The sequence below is a fragment of the Physcomitrium patens genome, chromosome 2, assembly GCF_059467195.1.
Source record: "Physcomitrium patens ecotype Gransden chromosome 2, ASM5946719v1, whole genome shotgun sequence".
Classification (NCBI taxonomy): Eukaryota; Viridiplantae; Streptophyta; class Bryopsida; order Funariales; family Funariaceae; genus Physcomitrium; species Physcomitrium patens.
Window position 1 is genome coordinate 11,162,206 of NC_143411.1, and position 15,995 is coordinate 11,178,200.

A 15,995-nucleotide genomic window follows, 5' to 3' on the forward strand; every position below is an offset into this window, starting at 1 on the left:
AATAGTTGTAGAAGTTGTAACTATAATAAATAGAATTGTAGCAATTTGTAGTTGAATATGTTCTTAAGGCCTTAAAATATAAAAATAACAATATATTATTTAAATAAATATAAATAATTAATATGTATATATATTTATAAATTTATTAATATTTTGAATTTCTAAGTTTCTACACAATTTTTATTTAAGACAAAGAAATGATATTACAAACACTTCTTTTAACTTTTGATATAATTTCTTAGATTATTTTATATCCTTCAAATATTTTATTAAATTATTCAAATTCTCCAAAAAATTCTCAACGTCTTTTTTAATACTTTTAAGTTTTTTAAAAAATAAAATAAAGAGAAAATATAATTCATATCCCTCAAATGTTGAAATGTCAAGAATACTCCTACATTCTTGATAATAGCAAATGTACCCTTGAGTATGATAAGTTATCTCCAATCTCACCAAAGTCCCTGGATTCCGTTATTATTTTTTGTTTTATATGTGGCACAAATCTCGTGCCTTTATGAAGTTTTGTTTGTTCGGCACTCTCGGGCAGCTGCGGCTGCAGCCCCCTCGTCATCCGTCCTCCGTCATACTTGGGCCAGGAATTCGCTCTCGCCTCCTTCCGCAAACAGGAAGCCGATCACCGGGTACGCTGATCACAAATCTGGAATTCATCCAAAAGGACGAAGACACAGAGCTGGATGCATGTTATTATCAAACGAAGCTGTTGGTCGTGACCAAGTTGCAAGGGATTTGCAATCCACGCGCCTCTCCTGGAGCCTATTTGCAGAACTTTGCAACTGTCGCAGTCACTAACGAGCTCTTCGGCCACCTTAAATTTTTCATATTGGAAGAGTTTGAAATAATCTGGCACAATCCTGGAATTTTTTATTATACTAATCGACCCTGAAGCATTTCCTGCTGTTTGGTATTTTGCAAGGTTGAAACTAACCTCCGGTCAAACTCCGTTCAACCTTGCAACATTAGCTTAATTGCTTGAGGTGATATTTTAATTTGTTTCAGTAGCGTAATTGACACAATAATTGCTCTGTGCCGGAAGCATAATCCTTAGATTTCTTTATTCGCTCTGGTAAGCCTCATAATTATCAATGTCGTGTAACCATATGATCTCCCGTGAATTGTTGCCTTCATTGCTTCACAAATTGCCCTGTGGATACCTTTCAGCAGTTAATTGCTTTACAGCAGCTACGATGTACTGATCGAATGCTCTCTACATGTAAACGCTCAACTCTAAATTATTTCAATGTTTGCAGTGCCCAGTCCACACTGGTTCTCAAGGATCAAAGCGTATCACTGGGTGAGGATTGTGGAATCAGGGCTGTTATTTTTTTAGTAGACGAAGCGGTGAGTTGGATGGTGGATAAGAAACCGCGCCGGTGTAGCTGAACTTCTCGAAGCTCCACACTACAACAACAACAACAACTATATTAAAAAAAAAAAACAAAAAAAACAAAAAAACAAACAAACAAACAAACAAACAAAAATAAATAAATAAACTCATTCAGGGGCAACGAATTCGCTCACCTCCGATCAGTTCAACCCCACGCAAACGTAGCCTCACCAAATTACACAGAACGTCGAAGGTCTCACCCGAAGTCATGGCATCAATCTGCTCAAGCGGTGGTGGTCCTCGCCATTGTGAGCGCATCCCTTCTCCTACCCCTAGCCATTGTGAGGGCATCCCAGCTCCAAAATCGATATGCTTGCGCTGCGCTCCATCAATGCCACCATGAACGATCTCCCCGGCGGAAGCTTCTTCTCCACATGGGTCTTTGCACTACGAATCAACCCGTGCCAGTCATTCGTCAGGGTGGAGTGCGTCAAGGTCGGGAGCTTCAACCGCGTTTCCTCGCTGTCTCTTGGCCCGCCTACCGCCGGCCTACGAGGCCTCAGCGACTGCCTTCCTCACTCCCTTTCGACCTCTTCTACATCCAGACACTAGCAATCTCATCCGGCGCTCTCAGTGGATCCATTCCTGACTCCGTTGGCAGCCTCTGTGGGAAGCATGAGGTGATCGGCTTCCTGTTTGCGGAAGGAGGCGAGAGCGAATTCCTGGCCCAAGTATGACGGAGGACGGATGACGAGGGGGCTGCAGCCGCAGCTGCGCGAGAGTGCCGAACAAACAAAACTTCATAAAGGCACGAGATTTGTGCCACATATAAAACAAAAAATAATAACGGAATCCAGGGACTTTGGTGAGATTGGAGATAACTTATCATACTCAAGGGTACATTTGCTATTATCAAGAATGTAGGAGTATTCTTGACATTTCAACATTTGAGGGATATGAATTATATTTTTCTTAAAATAAACACTAACTAAGTAATTAACTAACAATATATATATATATATATATATATATATATATATAATCACACACATGTATATCCAAAAACTTATTCAAATTCTTTTATAACCACATATAAATATTTTGAATTACAAATGAAATAATTCAAACAAAATATAAATTTTTCATTTTATTTTATGTAAGTCATTATAATATATTTTCTTTTTTTAACTATTATTATATTTAATAAGCATATTACAAAAAAACTAAGAATCTTTATCAAAGGAAAACAATATGTTTGGTAAAATAACATTAAAAATAGTTAATGAATCACATGATACTGTATAATAATAGAATTTAAATAGAACATTCACTTCATTTGGTCATATCATGTGAGCATAACTCACCAACATTTTTCACACAATTCATGAACCCTTACACGACAATGTAGCATTAAACAGACGTACAACATGCTACAACTTCTCATACGGAAGTAGCTCACTCCTGATATTCTACCATAAGCCAGGACCAACGAATACATCCGCGTACGTACCCACGGAGATGGGGCACGAATACGCAACCGACGAAATCGTCGGAAGCTCCCGCATTCATCCATCGATGAAATTTCATCGTCACGAATGAAACACATTCATATACGGGGCAGGGCTTCCCTCCAGAGGCGATGACGGGCAGCGTCGACGTTGCTCCCCTGCTGCTCCCTGCTGCTGCTGCTCTTGCTGCAGTGGTGAGAGAGCGAAGGTGTCTGGTAAGTTGTTTTCCTGGCCATCCCAATTGCGCTACGCCTTGATAATTTGTTTGTGTATGTGTTTATCTGCCTCTTGGATTCGAATTCTCGTGTTTAGGGTTGCTGGTTGATTGATTTTCACATTGGATCGTGGCGATTGAAGCAGAGTCTTGGTGCCGTGGTGGAGTATTTTCAGTTTTAGACAGACCGAGGGTTTGGATCGGTAGAGGGGAAGGAGAGGAGCAATGGAAACGGCGAACCTCAAGGAGAAGTTTAGTGCCTTCGGGGAGAAGGTTAAGACTGGGAGCGGGGAGTTGAGCCGTAAGATGAGCGAGCGGATGTCCACCGTGAGTGACAAAATGAAGGAGTTGTTCCAGGTTCCGACTCACGCGGACAAGCTCGTGGAGGACGCGACAGGGGAGAATATGGAGTTGGCAGATTGGGAGAAGAACCTGGAGATATGCGATTTGATCAGTATGGAGAAGGTTAGCGGACAGGACGCAGCGAGAGCTGTCAAGAAGCGGATTATGCTGAAGAATGCTCAGATTCAGTATTTGGCCCTCATGCTGTTGGAGACGATGGTGAAGAACTGTGAGAAGATGTTCTCGGAAGTGGCTTCAGAAAAGGTGCTACACGAGATGGTGAGGATGGTGGACGATCGCAGCACGTCCACCGCGAATCGCGAGAAAGCCCTGAAACTGATCGAAGCCTGGGGCGAGTCCACCGAGGAGCTCCGGTACCTACCAATTTTCGAGGAAACCTACAAGGTCAGCTTTGAGCTCTTGTCTTCTCTTTTTCTCTCCTTTCGTCTATCATTTCGAAAACACAGAAGAACCTGTTGAGCACTGCAACTTTGTGACTAATTTTTTTTTTCCACATTGTCGCTCATCGAACAGTCGATTTTCTTCTGCCTCCTCGATTGCGGCTCTGAGGCCTGCATGCTTGCGTTGCTGGACCTTAAACCTATACTTTACGAAGTGAGAGCGTGGAACTAACTTGGATTCGAAGAGGGAGACTTCTGTACAGAGAGTTGGAAGCTTGAGTCTTTGGACCTTCGTTGCACTGTTGGGGTTCAGCTGTGGTAGGGTGTAAGGTTTCATCGCCAGATTTCGGGGCAGGTTATGGGGCAGGAACCTCGAGTGAATTTTGCCACTAGGCCTTGCATTCCGCGTTGATCAACTTCAGAATCGCTGAGGCTTTAATGTTCAAGAGGTCCTCAGCACTATATTGTGGGATGCTGGCTTTCAACTTATCGGGTAGAAGCGATGCCTACCCAATTTTAATGGACATTGTATTGCTGCAGAGCTTGAAATCCAGAGGAATCAGATTCCCAGGACGAGATGAGGAGAGCCTTGCGCCGATTTTTACCCCGCCGCAGTCCGTCCAAACGTCTAACACAGCAGGATCTGGAGGGTTCGACGGTAGCGTTCATTCCAGGGATATGAGTGGCTTTGTGGCTCATGATGTGAGCTCAACAGATTTTAAGGAGGTCTTCGATGTGGCTCGCAACAGTGTTGAGCTTCTGAACACGGTTTTGACGTCATCTCCTCAGCAGGAAGTTCTCAAGGTGAGGGTATAACTCAATCGCTTTATTTCTATTTTTTCATAAATAGAATCTCACAATTTTGTAAGATTCGTAGTACATCAGGGAAAAATATTATCTGGTTGGATTATGATATGTTCGCCTTGGTTTTAAGACCTTGCAAGTGCCTCCGAATTTGGATCATATTTAACATAGAAACTTACATCATCAATATTGTTGTTGCAGGATGAATTAACATTGACCCTAGTTGAACAGTGCCGGAGCTGTCAGATCAAAGTGCAGAGAATCGTTGAGAGGACCAGCGATGGTGACCCAGTGCTGTTCGAGGCACTGAACGTGTACGACGATCTCCAGCGCGTCCTGACAAAATTCGAGGAGATGTCGAAGGGAACTGCTGAGCAACCTCAACCAGCAGAGGCCACGTTCGTCCATGTGCAAGCCTTGGATGATGACTACAGTTGCGGCACTGCCGAAGAAGCCACGCTAGTGCGGAAGCGTGACTCAAAGCCTAGCATTCCTCTCTCCTCGGCACACGACGACACTGCCATGGCAGATCTTGACGAGATGATATTCGGCAACAGATCTGAAGCCGAAGGGAGCAGACAGAAGTCGAAGAAGCAAAATGCTGATGATCTGATTATGTTCTAAATGAGTCTGGAATGTTCTGTGACTTCGACTGTGATTCTTTAGCAGCTTTTGTTGTGAGCATTTGTTAATATGTACACTTTGTTGAAAAATGTGCCCTAAATATTGAGCAGACAGTCCAGGGACTAGCAGACACTTAACCGTTCGGATATGTTCAGTGGTTCAGGATGGGGCATATTTCACCTTAGTGCTGGTCGTTAATTGGCAGCTTTTGACTAGGCTACTGCAGGCTGATATTAGATTACTTGTAAGCTGTTCAGGGGTATTTAATTACATTTAGACAACAGCTTATGATTGCAGTGCATGCTTGGTGTTGAAGTTGCCATCAGTGTGCCCAGTTAACTGTTAAGCTTGGATGTCGATTACAGAAACGCCTTCTAAACCATGTGGCAGGGTGTTGCTGGAAAACTCTACATGAGTAAGTTTATTTTTGTGCAATAACTTGAAAACTTTTCGATGTGTTAAAATTTGATTATCTTCATTCTAGTGTTTAGGAACCTGATTATCTTGCTTCTAGTTTTTACAGTTTCACATCTTACGAGTCCTCTCCTGCCAGAGAAGATACACTCTTAACTTCAGCAATCTAGTGAACTTGCTAGTGCACCTAGTATATTAGTTTTGTGAATAGTACACCCACTTTACAATTATGAACCAGAATTTTTTTATAGTAATCTGGTAACATCTGAAATGCAGCAGTTGTTGCCTAGAGTTGGGGAGAGTTCGCCTTCTGCTAACTAGGTCATTCAGTGCAAGAGGAAAATGTCGTATTTTAGCTTGTATTTCATAGCTTGCCCATACAACCGCTATGAGAGGGTAAAGGTAAGTTGAAATCTAAAAATTGGCCTAGAAATGGGAACATGGGATGGAAACAGATGGCATTGCAATTCAAAACCCAACGGTTTGACTTCATACTTTCCTGAAGATCTATATATATTTCAGAAAAGTGCCTCGTACATTAATTGATTACGTGAGCTTGTGCAGATCCATTTATTTCTCTGTATTTAGAAGAACTTGGGAGGAATTCATCATCTATCGGACTGTAACGCATAATTACAGCTTGAGGCGTAATTGAGCATCTATCAGAGTATAAGAGGTGTTGTTTCCTTTGTATTTAAAAATTACCAGGAACAAGGACATTATGTTACGCTTGTTTCAAACTAAATGACGGCGCTAAGTATTTTACAACCACATCGATTGAGACTTGGTCCTCTAATGTGGTTTCTGACCAATTTTCTTTCTTTTGATGGATAGAAATTGAGTCAGCTATTCTCACAACCACTTCAATGTCTAGGCCGAGAAATTTGAAGCATTACATGGAAGGATCTTACTACAAAGATTCACGTGGTTGTGAGTCTAAGAGTACCTCGTTTGAACTATTGGTATGCAAACAACATAAACATTTAAGCAGTCCGGCCGAGAGAAATTTTGCAATTTTACCTGGTCACTTGTTCTGCATTAAGACAAACCTATGACGAAGCATAGCATAGCATTAACTGCCGAGCTGACTGTGTTTGCTGTACACCAGATCATTGTGTGGTAATTTTTAGTATTGACCTTTTCTCTGTTCTTAGCAGATACTGCATCCAAGATCCTACTTAGAACTACCACATTTTTTGCTCGGATCAACAGTTGAAGACCTACTCAAAATGCAAGGATGTGTTTTAAGGCCAACAACAAACTAAGGCTACTTCAAAAAGTACCATCCAAACCTGGCACATGTACAGACCTATCTCCTCTACAAAGAATACTGGGACAAGATCGTCAGGGCACAACTCTATAGGAAGGCATCATCGATGTTGGGCACTATGCCATAGCTCAGTGGATCCAAGATCTCTGCCTGTCACATTAGGAAAAACCATCAGTTGCTTAAGAACTCAGCATGTGCTGCATTAAGGAATGTTAATGTTTGAAACACAATTGAATCTCCAAAAAAATCTTCGGAAGAATAAAACCAAGAGATTCATACTTATGATGATATCTATATTTTCGGATCAACGAAACAATCCGAAAAAAAAAAAAAAAAAAAAAAAAAATGCGGGTAGAGAAAAAATTATGAACAAAGCACATAAAGGTCTTGATGAGAATTTGGACAATATCAAGACGTCAAACGCCGAAAGAAATTTGGTTCTACGCTTTAGGAAAACCATCTGATGTAACATCTTCCGCGCCTAGAAAAGGATTTAAATGTCGTAGTATTCAGTACAGCCCTGGGACCCCGAGCTTCTGTTTCTGCATCAACTTCGGTATTCAAATAATCAGCATCTAGACAGCCTATGTTCACTACGAACCCCTACTCTGAACAACACTTGGAACTAAAAAGAGATCTGTCATCTCATAGAAAAATGATAAAAATATCAATTTACTCAAGTCAATTAGTCAATATAAAATCTGTATCTTAAAGAGGCATACTCTACTAGTGAATGAATGCTCCAGGAAAACAAAGCAAATGTTAACAAAACACTTGCTATTGACAAACTTGAGATGTTTATTGGTGGTAGCAACAGAAATTCTGTAAACGCAATGCAACCTACGAAAGCATTTGAACTGCCAAATGCAAAATTTCTGACACCAAGTGCCAGACGAATGTGCGAAATAAACGCACCATACTACTTGAGAATCCACACCAAGAAAGCTGGCATTATATAAACAGCCCACACGCATGCATCTGCAATGCAGTAGGTGGTGCAGCCATGAGTTACATACCTTTTAAAAGGTTTAATAATATTCCCAATTAAAATGAAGTTTAATCGTATGTACCTGCTCTGAAGATGATTGAAAGCCAATTGACAGCGACCTCAAGTCATCTATTGTGCATGCTGCCAACCGGTCCTGAAAGAGTGGGGTCAAGAAACGGCATTATTACATTTCGGCAACAATGTCAAAATATTGTCGGTTACCACACTAGATTAGAGATCGTCTTGATTAAGCACCCACTATCAGTGTTGAATTTAAACTGGAATATTCTGAAGTTGGAGAGCATTTGACTTCAATAATTCACAATAAATATTTACTAAAACCATATCAAGTTCATGATCCAGGTCATTGTTTCACAGAAAAAGGTCTGATCTGCGGGAGAGACCATTTTGTGAAACCTTCGTAGAGAGTTCTTCAACCACGCTGGAGTTCAAGGAAGCTCTATGAGAAGCCTTAGATTCCGTTGCTTGTAAGATGACCTTAATCATATGATCTCGATTTATAGGCTTGGTCAAAAAAGCATCCATTCCAGCATGTAAACATTTCTTTTCATCGCTAGCCATAGCATTAGCTGTTAAGGCAATAATGGGCGTTTTATGCTGCCCCTCATGTTCAATATCCCGCACTGCCTTGCAAGCTTCATAACCGTTCATAATTGGCATCTGCTATACATAGAGTCATTAGGATCAAAGTTTAAACTCATAGTTGTGACCTACAATTGGAGCAGAGTTCGACGTCCATTTCTTAATTACAATCGATAAATAACGAAACAAAACCAACCGAAACAATACAGATAAATGCTCGTATACCCTGCAGAAGAAAACCCATAAATACAGAGAAAATCTCAACCATATGCAAAAGTTGAACACAGCACCTGACAATCCATGAGAATACAGCTGAAAGGTGGCTGGCTTTTATGGATACGATCCAAAACTGCATCCAAAACCTCCTGTCCATTGCCCGCTTCATGTGTGATAGCCCCAAGCTTCTGCAACATGACAACAGCGAGCTTCCGCAGAAGAGGTGTATCTTCAGCCACCAATATTTCAAGTCGGTCAAAAAGCTTTGAGCCACCCTCAGAAGGTAACCCTTTCTGAGGCTGCATCTTAGATCTTCGGCGAAGATTGCAAGGCTTAGGGGGCCGACTATTGTCCTGATTTTCGGTGGTAGATAACAAGAGGGATACTGGAGGTATGGTTTTAGTAAATTTGTCGAAGGATGCCACTGGAAGTGACCGGGACACATCCGACTTAACAATACTTGGAAGTGAGACCTCGGCATCACATCTATATGGGTCATCCCACTCTTGCTGCTTGGCGTATGCTAAGGCATTTGAGGAAAGTACTCTAGGCCTTTCAGCATCCATGGTTGGCAAGCACTCTCCCACTTCACTTGCTATCTGGTGAAGGAGCTCCTTCAACCGAGTTGCATGTAGTGGCCGCCGAACAGCGATGGAGTTTCGAACTGACCGTAAAGCTGCCTTCACAGGTTCAGGGGTGTTAGATGCCGTGATCCATACAACCAGAAGATTTCGCTGAATGTCTCCCATCTGCCGGTCATTCAGATGGAGTTTCTCAAGCCCGAGAGCATCAAGCCATACAGTGTGATTTCCCGTCAAAAAACCTGACTGTTGCAAATATTCCTCAAGATAATCGTGCTCCAAAATGCTCGGTAAGAGGCTGATGTCAATAACCAATAATTGTCGTTGTTGTCCACTTAATGCCTTTGCACCAATAGATTGCCAGCTTTTCCAGAAGTCATACCGGCCGGACCTCTTCTGGGTTGAAGCTTTGGAGGTATTCTTCGTAATTCCATCCAATCCCAATGTTAGAGGCTGTACGGAATCTGTATGATGCCTCTGGGTCAAACCTTTGGATCCATCGTTATTGTTTGCTGAAATACCATTAAGAGTTCTCATGTGAATCAAAATCTCTTCCCAACTGCCAACTTCATGAGCTTTAAGACCCCAGGTTTTGACCCAATGAGCAGCAACAGCGCGACAATCTGCATTTGGAATTCCTAAGACTACCTCAGCTCCTTGCAAAGACGATGGTAGTATATAGGGCATCCTTTCAGGTTTCAAGGAACGCTGAAAGCAGATTGTGAATTGGAAGACAGACCCTGGACCTGCCTTTTCCACGATTCTGATGTTGCCTCCCATTATATGGACAAGGGACTTGACAATCCCCAATCCTAGACCGGTACCTCCATGCCTGGACATTACACGTGAAGATCAATCATGTGAGACTTCAACCCATGAAAAAAGCACGGATTACTGAACATACGAGGAGGAATTAGGCAGATTGCATCGCTTTGAGGATGAATATGAGTGACTTACATGCGAGTTGTGCTTGCATCGCCCTGAACAAAATTCTCAAACACACGCTCCCGCAACGCTGCGCCCACAACAACGTGCAGGTTGAATGGACTGTCACATGAATGATAGGATAAAGAATTGCAGGAACTTCGATAACAAATCGATCAAATTTAAATTGATGGTGGACATAGTCAATAACCCTCACCTGGTTCAATGCCTGGTCCAGTATCATCAACTTCAAACAGAATGATCACTTCATCACTTGTTGGAAGCTCGGTGAACATATCAAGAGAGAATGAACTGAAGCTACGCCGATGCACACGACTAGGATTTACACCATCTTCCACTGTTGCAAGTCGTGCAGAGACAGATATCCTTCCACTAGATGTGAACTTTATGCTGTTCCCAATCAAATTTGTGAAGACTTGCATGACCCGAGCTGAGTCACCTACCACGTTCTTCGGCACATTGTCTGATGAATTCATAATTTATTCACCTATGAGTCCGATAGCACGAGCATTTAAGGTAATTTTAAATAACCGGTGCCCAAAAACCAAATAAACATAATGATGGGACCCTTACATTCTAAAAATGGCTTAAAACTCGACTCATCTGGAATGGTTAAAAGACGCAGAGCACGACTAAATGGTATCACCTGCAAGTTGAAGTGAGATGAAGAGACCCTTGTTGTCACACTGCACGGAAAAGACATCAATAAGCGCTGTTAGCTCCGCCTCAAGGTCAAATTCTGCCTTCTCCAGCACAAGTTTTCCAGATTCCACCTGCCAGTAAAAACCTCCGATATCAAAAATGAATTTTGATAAGAGAAACTTTGTGCGATGAACGATCGGTGTAAGATCACCTGAGAAATAGGTGAGAAATATACGAGACCGTTCAGCTACCGAATCAGACGATGCACATACAGCAAGAACCAAGAACATCATCACACAAAATTATGCGTAGCAGGTCATGAGGAATAACTAAACGAGCAGAGGGTAGGGATTGAGCCCATACATACCTTTGCAATATCAAGAGCAGAATTCAAGATAGCAATAAGGGAAGTGGCACACCGATGAATCTGCCGCACACTACTAGCAATTTCATCCAGTAATTTCTCTGATAATAGCATGTCCAGAAGTCCAATTATGCAGGCCATTGGCGTTCGCAACTCATGGCTGACCCGAAAAAACATAAAGTCGATTACGAAAAATTAGCATTTGGAAATAAAGTCAAAGTTGAACCACAAGGTTCAGCCTGACCTTTTCTGAAGTATCTCTGGTTCACGATTCTAATCCATACATATCTCACTTCACTCCCTCAACAAGAGCAACTTCGCTACGAAAAGGTACAGAGACGTGAGAATGTAATGATCGAGCATTAGTGTACGCACCTCATACTTGACAAGAAGTTGGTCTTGGCATCTCGGCTGGCTTCCGCCCTGCGTTTTGCCTCAGACTGTCTCTGTATCTCTGCTCTCAGCTTCTCCTCCGCTTGGACTTGCTCAACAAGCAAGTAAATAAGACTGCATCCAATGAAAACGACCCCAATTGAGAGCAATGGCAACGAGATCCAAGTTATCCTTGTATAGTAGTCCATGGCCCCCCAGAAACTGTGCCGGGGAATCATAATCACCACCCCTAGTTTAAGAGTATGATATTCATACGGCCAACTATCGATAGAATATCGCTTGCCCCTGAAATTAACGTCAGCAAAGCTTGTTCGCACCCTAACCAAGGTCTCCAACCCAACTTCATTATGTAGGAAAGCCTTTGCTTCGTTCAGTACAGACTCCGCTTGTAGTGGTGTTACTTCACACTGAGATTTGTTTCGCGGCACACAAGCTGTAGCATCCGAGGAGAAAAGCAGCCGGCCAAGTTGATCTGATATGAAAACTTTTCCCCCTGCTACATATTTTAGTATGTGTGTGCATGTGCATGCTGCAAACGTATAATAATATCACACGCGCAAATATTAAAAGTACCAAAAATAATCGATCGAACCTCTAAAAACCTTAACTTCATGACTATCTGAATGGTTAAACCAGAAGTAATGCACGTTGACGAAGTCAATGGAGACTAGCTACGACCCAGATGATGGGGCCGCATTAAAAATTGGCAGAAAATCACAACCATGCCTCTCCACTGACTTCATAAAATATGAAATCTACTAAATGCAAAGTAGAAATCTTACAAAGCTTCGTGGACATACTCACCTTTCAAATCAAGAGAAGAAAGGAATTTGTTAATTGCACTAGCACTATGCCCGGAGTGGATAACCGCAAATTCGTTAGTGGAATGAGATTGCACGGGTATGGTACACTGCAGAAAAGCATGTCCGTCTGCATCACACAAGTAGTTTATATTAATAAACAAAATTTTGTAATGGTAAAAGTGTACAACAGCTCACTTTGAATTGGCAGAAAGAAACTGATGCAACTAGAATGTGGTTCAACGTTTCCATGACCTCAATGAAAATTATCAATCTTTGTACGGCTAACAAGTCGCAAAACAATATGCTATATCAGGAACGAGGGAGACGCTTACATATCGTGCTGCGCTCAATGTGCCAGGAAAGGTTTCTGTAGGGTAATTCCATTGCACTCTGATACCACTGCCTTCTGTGTAAAGGCTTCAAATCCTCTATGATAGCAGGTACAATCGGATCACCGGTATTATCATCAACAAACTGCCTATAGTAAGTGGGATCCTGAGATGTAGTGTTTGAGAATATATAAAGGTGACCACGGTATCCTAAAAGCTGCTCCTCTCGAGAGTATACTGCTGTCAGTCCATTCAAGGCAGATACACCCAAGGTTGTGATTGTAGGCATAGCTGTAAAAATGGACCATGTAATTAACCGTATCTGCAGAGACAGCAAGAAGAATTTGAGCAACGATGTCAAAAGGCGGGTTACTTTCAAAAGAATATGCTGCAGGTTTCGCAAGCTCAAGCAGATGATAATTAGTAGGGCCTGAAAAGCACTGCGCCACAATGTGTCGCAAGGATAAAAACCAGAATGCCCAACTTGGAGGAGATAGTGAAGTATGACTTCAGAGATGAACGTAGGGAGGTTTCAAAGCAATAAAAAAAAAAAAAAAAAAAAAAAAAAAAAAAAAAAAAGTTTAAAGGAGCCAAAACCTAGTGCTGTTAGTTTTGAAGCTATTCAACATCAAATCTCCATCCAAACATTAAACTAGTACACCAAAGTTATTATTCCATGATTAAATCCCCGAGAAATACGCTGCAAAATTGTCGTTGTGAAGTCAGGTGGTTGAAAAGAGCTGAAGACCTTCTCTAGAGAATCGACTCCAAAATCGTGGCCAAAGAACTTCATATCCATCAGGTTGAGAAGAGCATTCGCACTGTACGTATTCGTCTTTAAGATCGCATTGAAAAGCTCCGATGTGTTGAGAAGTATTTCAAGTCGCAGTGATTCTGATAAGGTAGCCACTGCAGTTTTCGGATAACTATGTGTAAAATACCAGGTACTGATTGTCAGAGCTCCCACCAAAACTGCCACTGTGACCTGCACCAACACACCCTGTCACAAGTCTGGCCTCATCGCGCATTTCTATTTCAAAATACTATCCAAAATGAACTGAAGCTGCCGTAAACGAGCAATTAGTTGCAAATCGATAAACTTGTTTGAGACAGTGAAGTAAGAAAAGACTACTTCAATGCAAACTGACCACCTCTCAATTACTGCAATCATAAGCTACTTCAGCACGGCGGAATGTGTTCAGAAAACATAACGAAAATAGCGAGTAAACTTAACGATTGCGAAAGAGCTGCCTAAAACCGGCAGTGTGTTGCAACTAAAGAGAAATAAACCTGGTTAGTATCCAAAATCAGTAAGGAGTTGCGCCATACTACAGTGTAATGCATCAAGCTGCAGTGAAAGACTGTCAATCAAAGGCTGATCTCACGCAAATATACAGGCACCGATTATTTCAAATGGAGTTCCAACAGCAAGTTATGCATATTGTTGAGTTAGGCAAGTTAAGCTGCAAGGCCTCGGAATTTTCAAACATTGTTGTTCATGACCTTAGAACCCCAACTACAGCACTTGATATCAACATGCATTCAGATCTACATAGACCCAAATGACATTTCGTCATCGTGGAACTTGAAAATTCATCCCACTACGGCTCCTACGACTACAAACCAAAGGAGCAGCTTCACAAGTGCACTGCCTTCGCCCATCATAGTCGAGGCTGCCCGCCTTCAGAAACAACTAATCTCGGGAACAACTAAATAAAGAATGAAGAGCTTCTTCCGGCAGCACAGTTCGTTCCCGTATGAGCTGCCTCAATCAGTTCTCTGCTTGGTATCTAATAAACCCACAAACCAAATAAACCCTAAACATGCAATCCAACCTACAACAAGTAAAGAGTAAGACTAGATACCATGATGACAACACGGGAAACGGTGAGATTCCGAGCTGGATGAGGGAGCTCCTCCATGCACAAATGATCCGAGACGCCGCAGCTGCTGTTGCTCCTGGATGAAGTCATTTTCTTCGTCTTCCTCCCGAGCATCCTCTGAACTGCAAACACTGCTGTCATCTCCACTACGCTTTTCTTTTCAATTTCCCACTGCTTGCCTCCGAAGCATGTTAAACAACACCTACGAAAACGCACCAACGTTAACACTCCAAATCCAACTTGTACGGCTACTCTATACTATCTCTAACCGCCCTGCAATCAACCTTCGCGATGCCGTATACTAAATGAAACGCCATAGACACATCAATTCCGACCGGTCTCCACACTTTTGCACCGAGCCAATCCATGGCAGTCCCAAACCACCGCTCAAACTAACCACAATTAACTCAACTCGCAGCAAATTGTCAAATCCTGTACAATCTGACTGCAGTAATTCTTTCTAATCGTCCTGAAAATTCAACCTCGTCCCGCCACTAAAAACATAAAAACCAATCGTTGATTATCGAATACCACGCCCACAGCATCACAATGCGCTCCATTCCTCCAATTCGAACTTCCAAGAGGCGCACCTCCACTGAGTGCACTCAACCCTCGAGCAGAAGCTGTACCTAATTCCGCAACAAAATACTCTCACAGTTACTCATCCTCCACCCACACACACTCCCCTCCTGTTAAGCTACTTCCATCACTCCCACCACCACCACCCCCGAATTCTCCCTCCTCATCCCGCAACCTCATCCCCACCACTGAAACTTCAATAAGCCAAACCTCGCCGGATCGTTAGCTCGTCCACTATCACGAACCTCGTCAAAACGTCGTCGCCACCCTCACAAAACATGCAACCAGTTGCGATCAACCGACAGAACAAAAACCCCAACGACACCCAAAATCCACAGCACCAGTGCCTCCAAATCAATAAATAAGCTCCCCGAGGTAAAGCAAGTGAGAAAGAAAGAGAGAGAGAGAGAGAGAGAGAGAGAAGGGTGGAAAGGGGAGGTTCCGTCCCGTAGCGTTTGTAGCCCCATCCAAGGCACAGCGCAAGACTCGGCCCATGGTTCATAACCATACCGCTGCTGGTGTCGTTTTTTCTTAATTGGCGTGGGCGATCATTGGTACCCATTCCAGTATGACCAGCATGTCGCGTATTCCACAAGACTACGGTGGCCATGCTCCTCCAGTCATCAAGGAGGGTATCCCACGCTCTCAGATAAATTTGTTGTTGTTCTTTGTTTGTTTTAAGCAGGAGGGGGGGTCAAAACTGAAAAAAATCACTGTAACCAACACTTTGTTTCGCTTCTCACGCAC

At 42.4% G+C, this 15,995-nt stretch overlaps 2 protein-coding genes and 1 long non-coding RNA gene across 8 annotated transcripts; 2 read left to right on the plus strand and 1 right to left on the minus strand.

Annotated features, from left to right (window-relative positions):
• The first annotated feature begins 2,993 nt into the window (after window positions 1–2,993).
• Window positions 2,994–5,702, plus strand: LOC112278764 (TOM1-like protein 1). 4 transcript variants are annotated; one of them, XM_024512495.3, is made up of 5 exons: window positions 2,994–3,068; window positions 3,214–3,814; window positions 3,944–4,024; window positions 4,351–4,614; window positions 4,816–5,702. In XM_024512495.3, exons 2-5 carry the CDS (start codon window positions 3,293–3,295, stop codon window positions 5,236–5,238), a joined length of 1,290 nt encoding a protein of 429 aa, XP_024368263.1. In that variant the 5' UTR covers window positions 2,994–3,068; window positions 3,214–3,292; the 3' UTR covers window positions 5,239–5,702. The 4 variants fall into 4 exon arrangements, with proteins under 4 accessions (XP_024368263.1, XP_024368264.1, XP_090102448.1 ...); XM_024512496.3 differs by having other exon boundaries at window positions 3,211–3,814; window positions 4,816–5,521; XM_090246322.1 differs by lacking the exon at window positions 3,944–4,024 and having other exon boundaries at window positions 3,211–3,814.
• A 781-nt stretch (window positions 5,703–6,483) lies between these two features.
• On the plus strand, window positions 6,484–7,046 carry LOC149989739 (uncharacterized). Its single transcript, XR_016500156.1, has 2 exons — window positions 6,484–6,614; window positions 6,810–7,046. It is a non-coding gene; the product is annotated as an uncharacterized LOC149989739 (long non-coding RNA).
• A 51-nt stretch (window positions 7,047–7,097) lies between these two features.
• LOC112278763 (histidine kinase 1) lies at window positions 7,098–15,694 on the minus strand. Of its 3 annotated transcripts, XR_002968790.3 has the most exons (14): window positions 14,652–15,694; window positions 13,535–13,771; window positions 12,790–13,108; window positions 12,459–12,584; window positions 11,637–12,147; window positions 11,265–11,421; window positions 10,902–11,028; window positions 10,452–10,718; window positions 10,268–10,325; window positions 8,804–10,142; window positions 8,315–8,591; window positions 7,993–8,064; window positions 7,838–7,900; window positions 7,275–7,464 (listed from the first exon to the last, which is right to left on the minus strand). XR_002968790.3 is itself a non-coding variant. In XM_024512492.3 (13 exons), the coding sequence occupies exons 1-12, from the start codon at window positions 14,808–14,810 to the stop codon at window positions 8,036–8,038; spliced, it is 3,606 nt and encodes a 1,201-aa protein (XP_024368260.2). In that variant the 5' UTR covers window positions 14,811–15,694; the 3' UTR covers window positions 7,098–7,464; window positions 7,993–8,035. The 3 variants fall into 3 exon arrangements, 2 of the variants coding, with proteins under 2 accessions (XP_024368260.2, XP_024368261.2); XM_024512492.3 differs by lacking the exon at window positions 7,838–7,900 and having other exon boundaries at window positions 7,098–7,464; XM_024512493.3 differs by lacking the exon at window positions 7,838–7,900 and having other exon boundaries at window positions 7,098–7,473.
• Between the last annotated feature and the right edge of the window lie 301 nt (window positions 15,695–15,995).

What these genes read in the sequence shown, in the direction of transcription:
- LOC112278764 (XM_024512495.3), top strand. Translation starts at nt 3,293, where the DNA reads ATGGAAACGGCGAACCTCAAGGAGAAGTTTAGTGCCTTCGGGGAGAAG. An exon ending in TTAAACCTATACTTTACGAA is followed by an intron (nt 4,025 to 4,350) that starts GTGAGAGCGTGG and finishes GTATTGCTGCAG; the next exon opens with AGCTTGAAATCCAGAGGAAT. An exon ending in CTCAGCAGGAAGTTCTCAAG is followed by an intron (nt 4,615 to 4,815) that starts GTGAGGGTATAA and finishes TTGTTGTTGCAG; the next exon opens with GATGAATTAACATTGACCCT.
- LOC112278763 (XM_024512492.3), bottom strand. Translation starts at nt 14,810, where the DNA reads ATGACAGCAGTGTTTGCAGTTCAGAGGATGCTCGGGAGGAAGACGAAG. An exon ending in GAGTCGATTCTCTAGAGAAG is followed by an intron (nt 13,109 to 13,534) that starts GTCTTCAGCTCT and finishes CTGTCTCTGCAG; the next exon opens with ATACGGTTAATTACATGGTC. An exon ending in CATTGAGCGCAGCACGATAT is followed by an intron (nt 12,585 to 12,789) that starts GTAAGCGTCTCC and finishes TGTGTGATGCAG; the next exon opens with ACGGACATGCTTTTCTGCAG.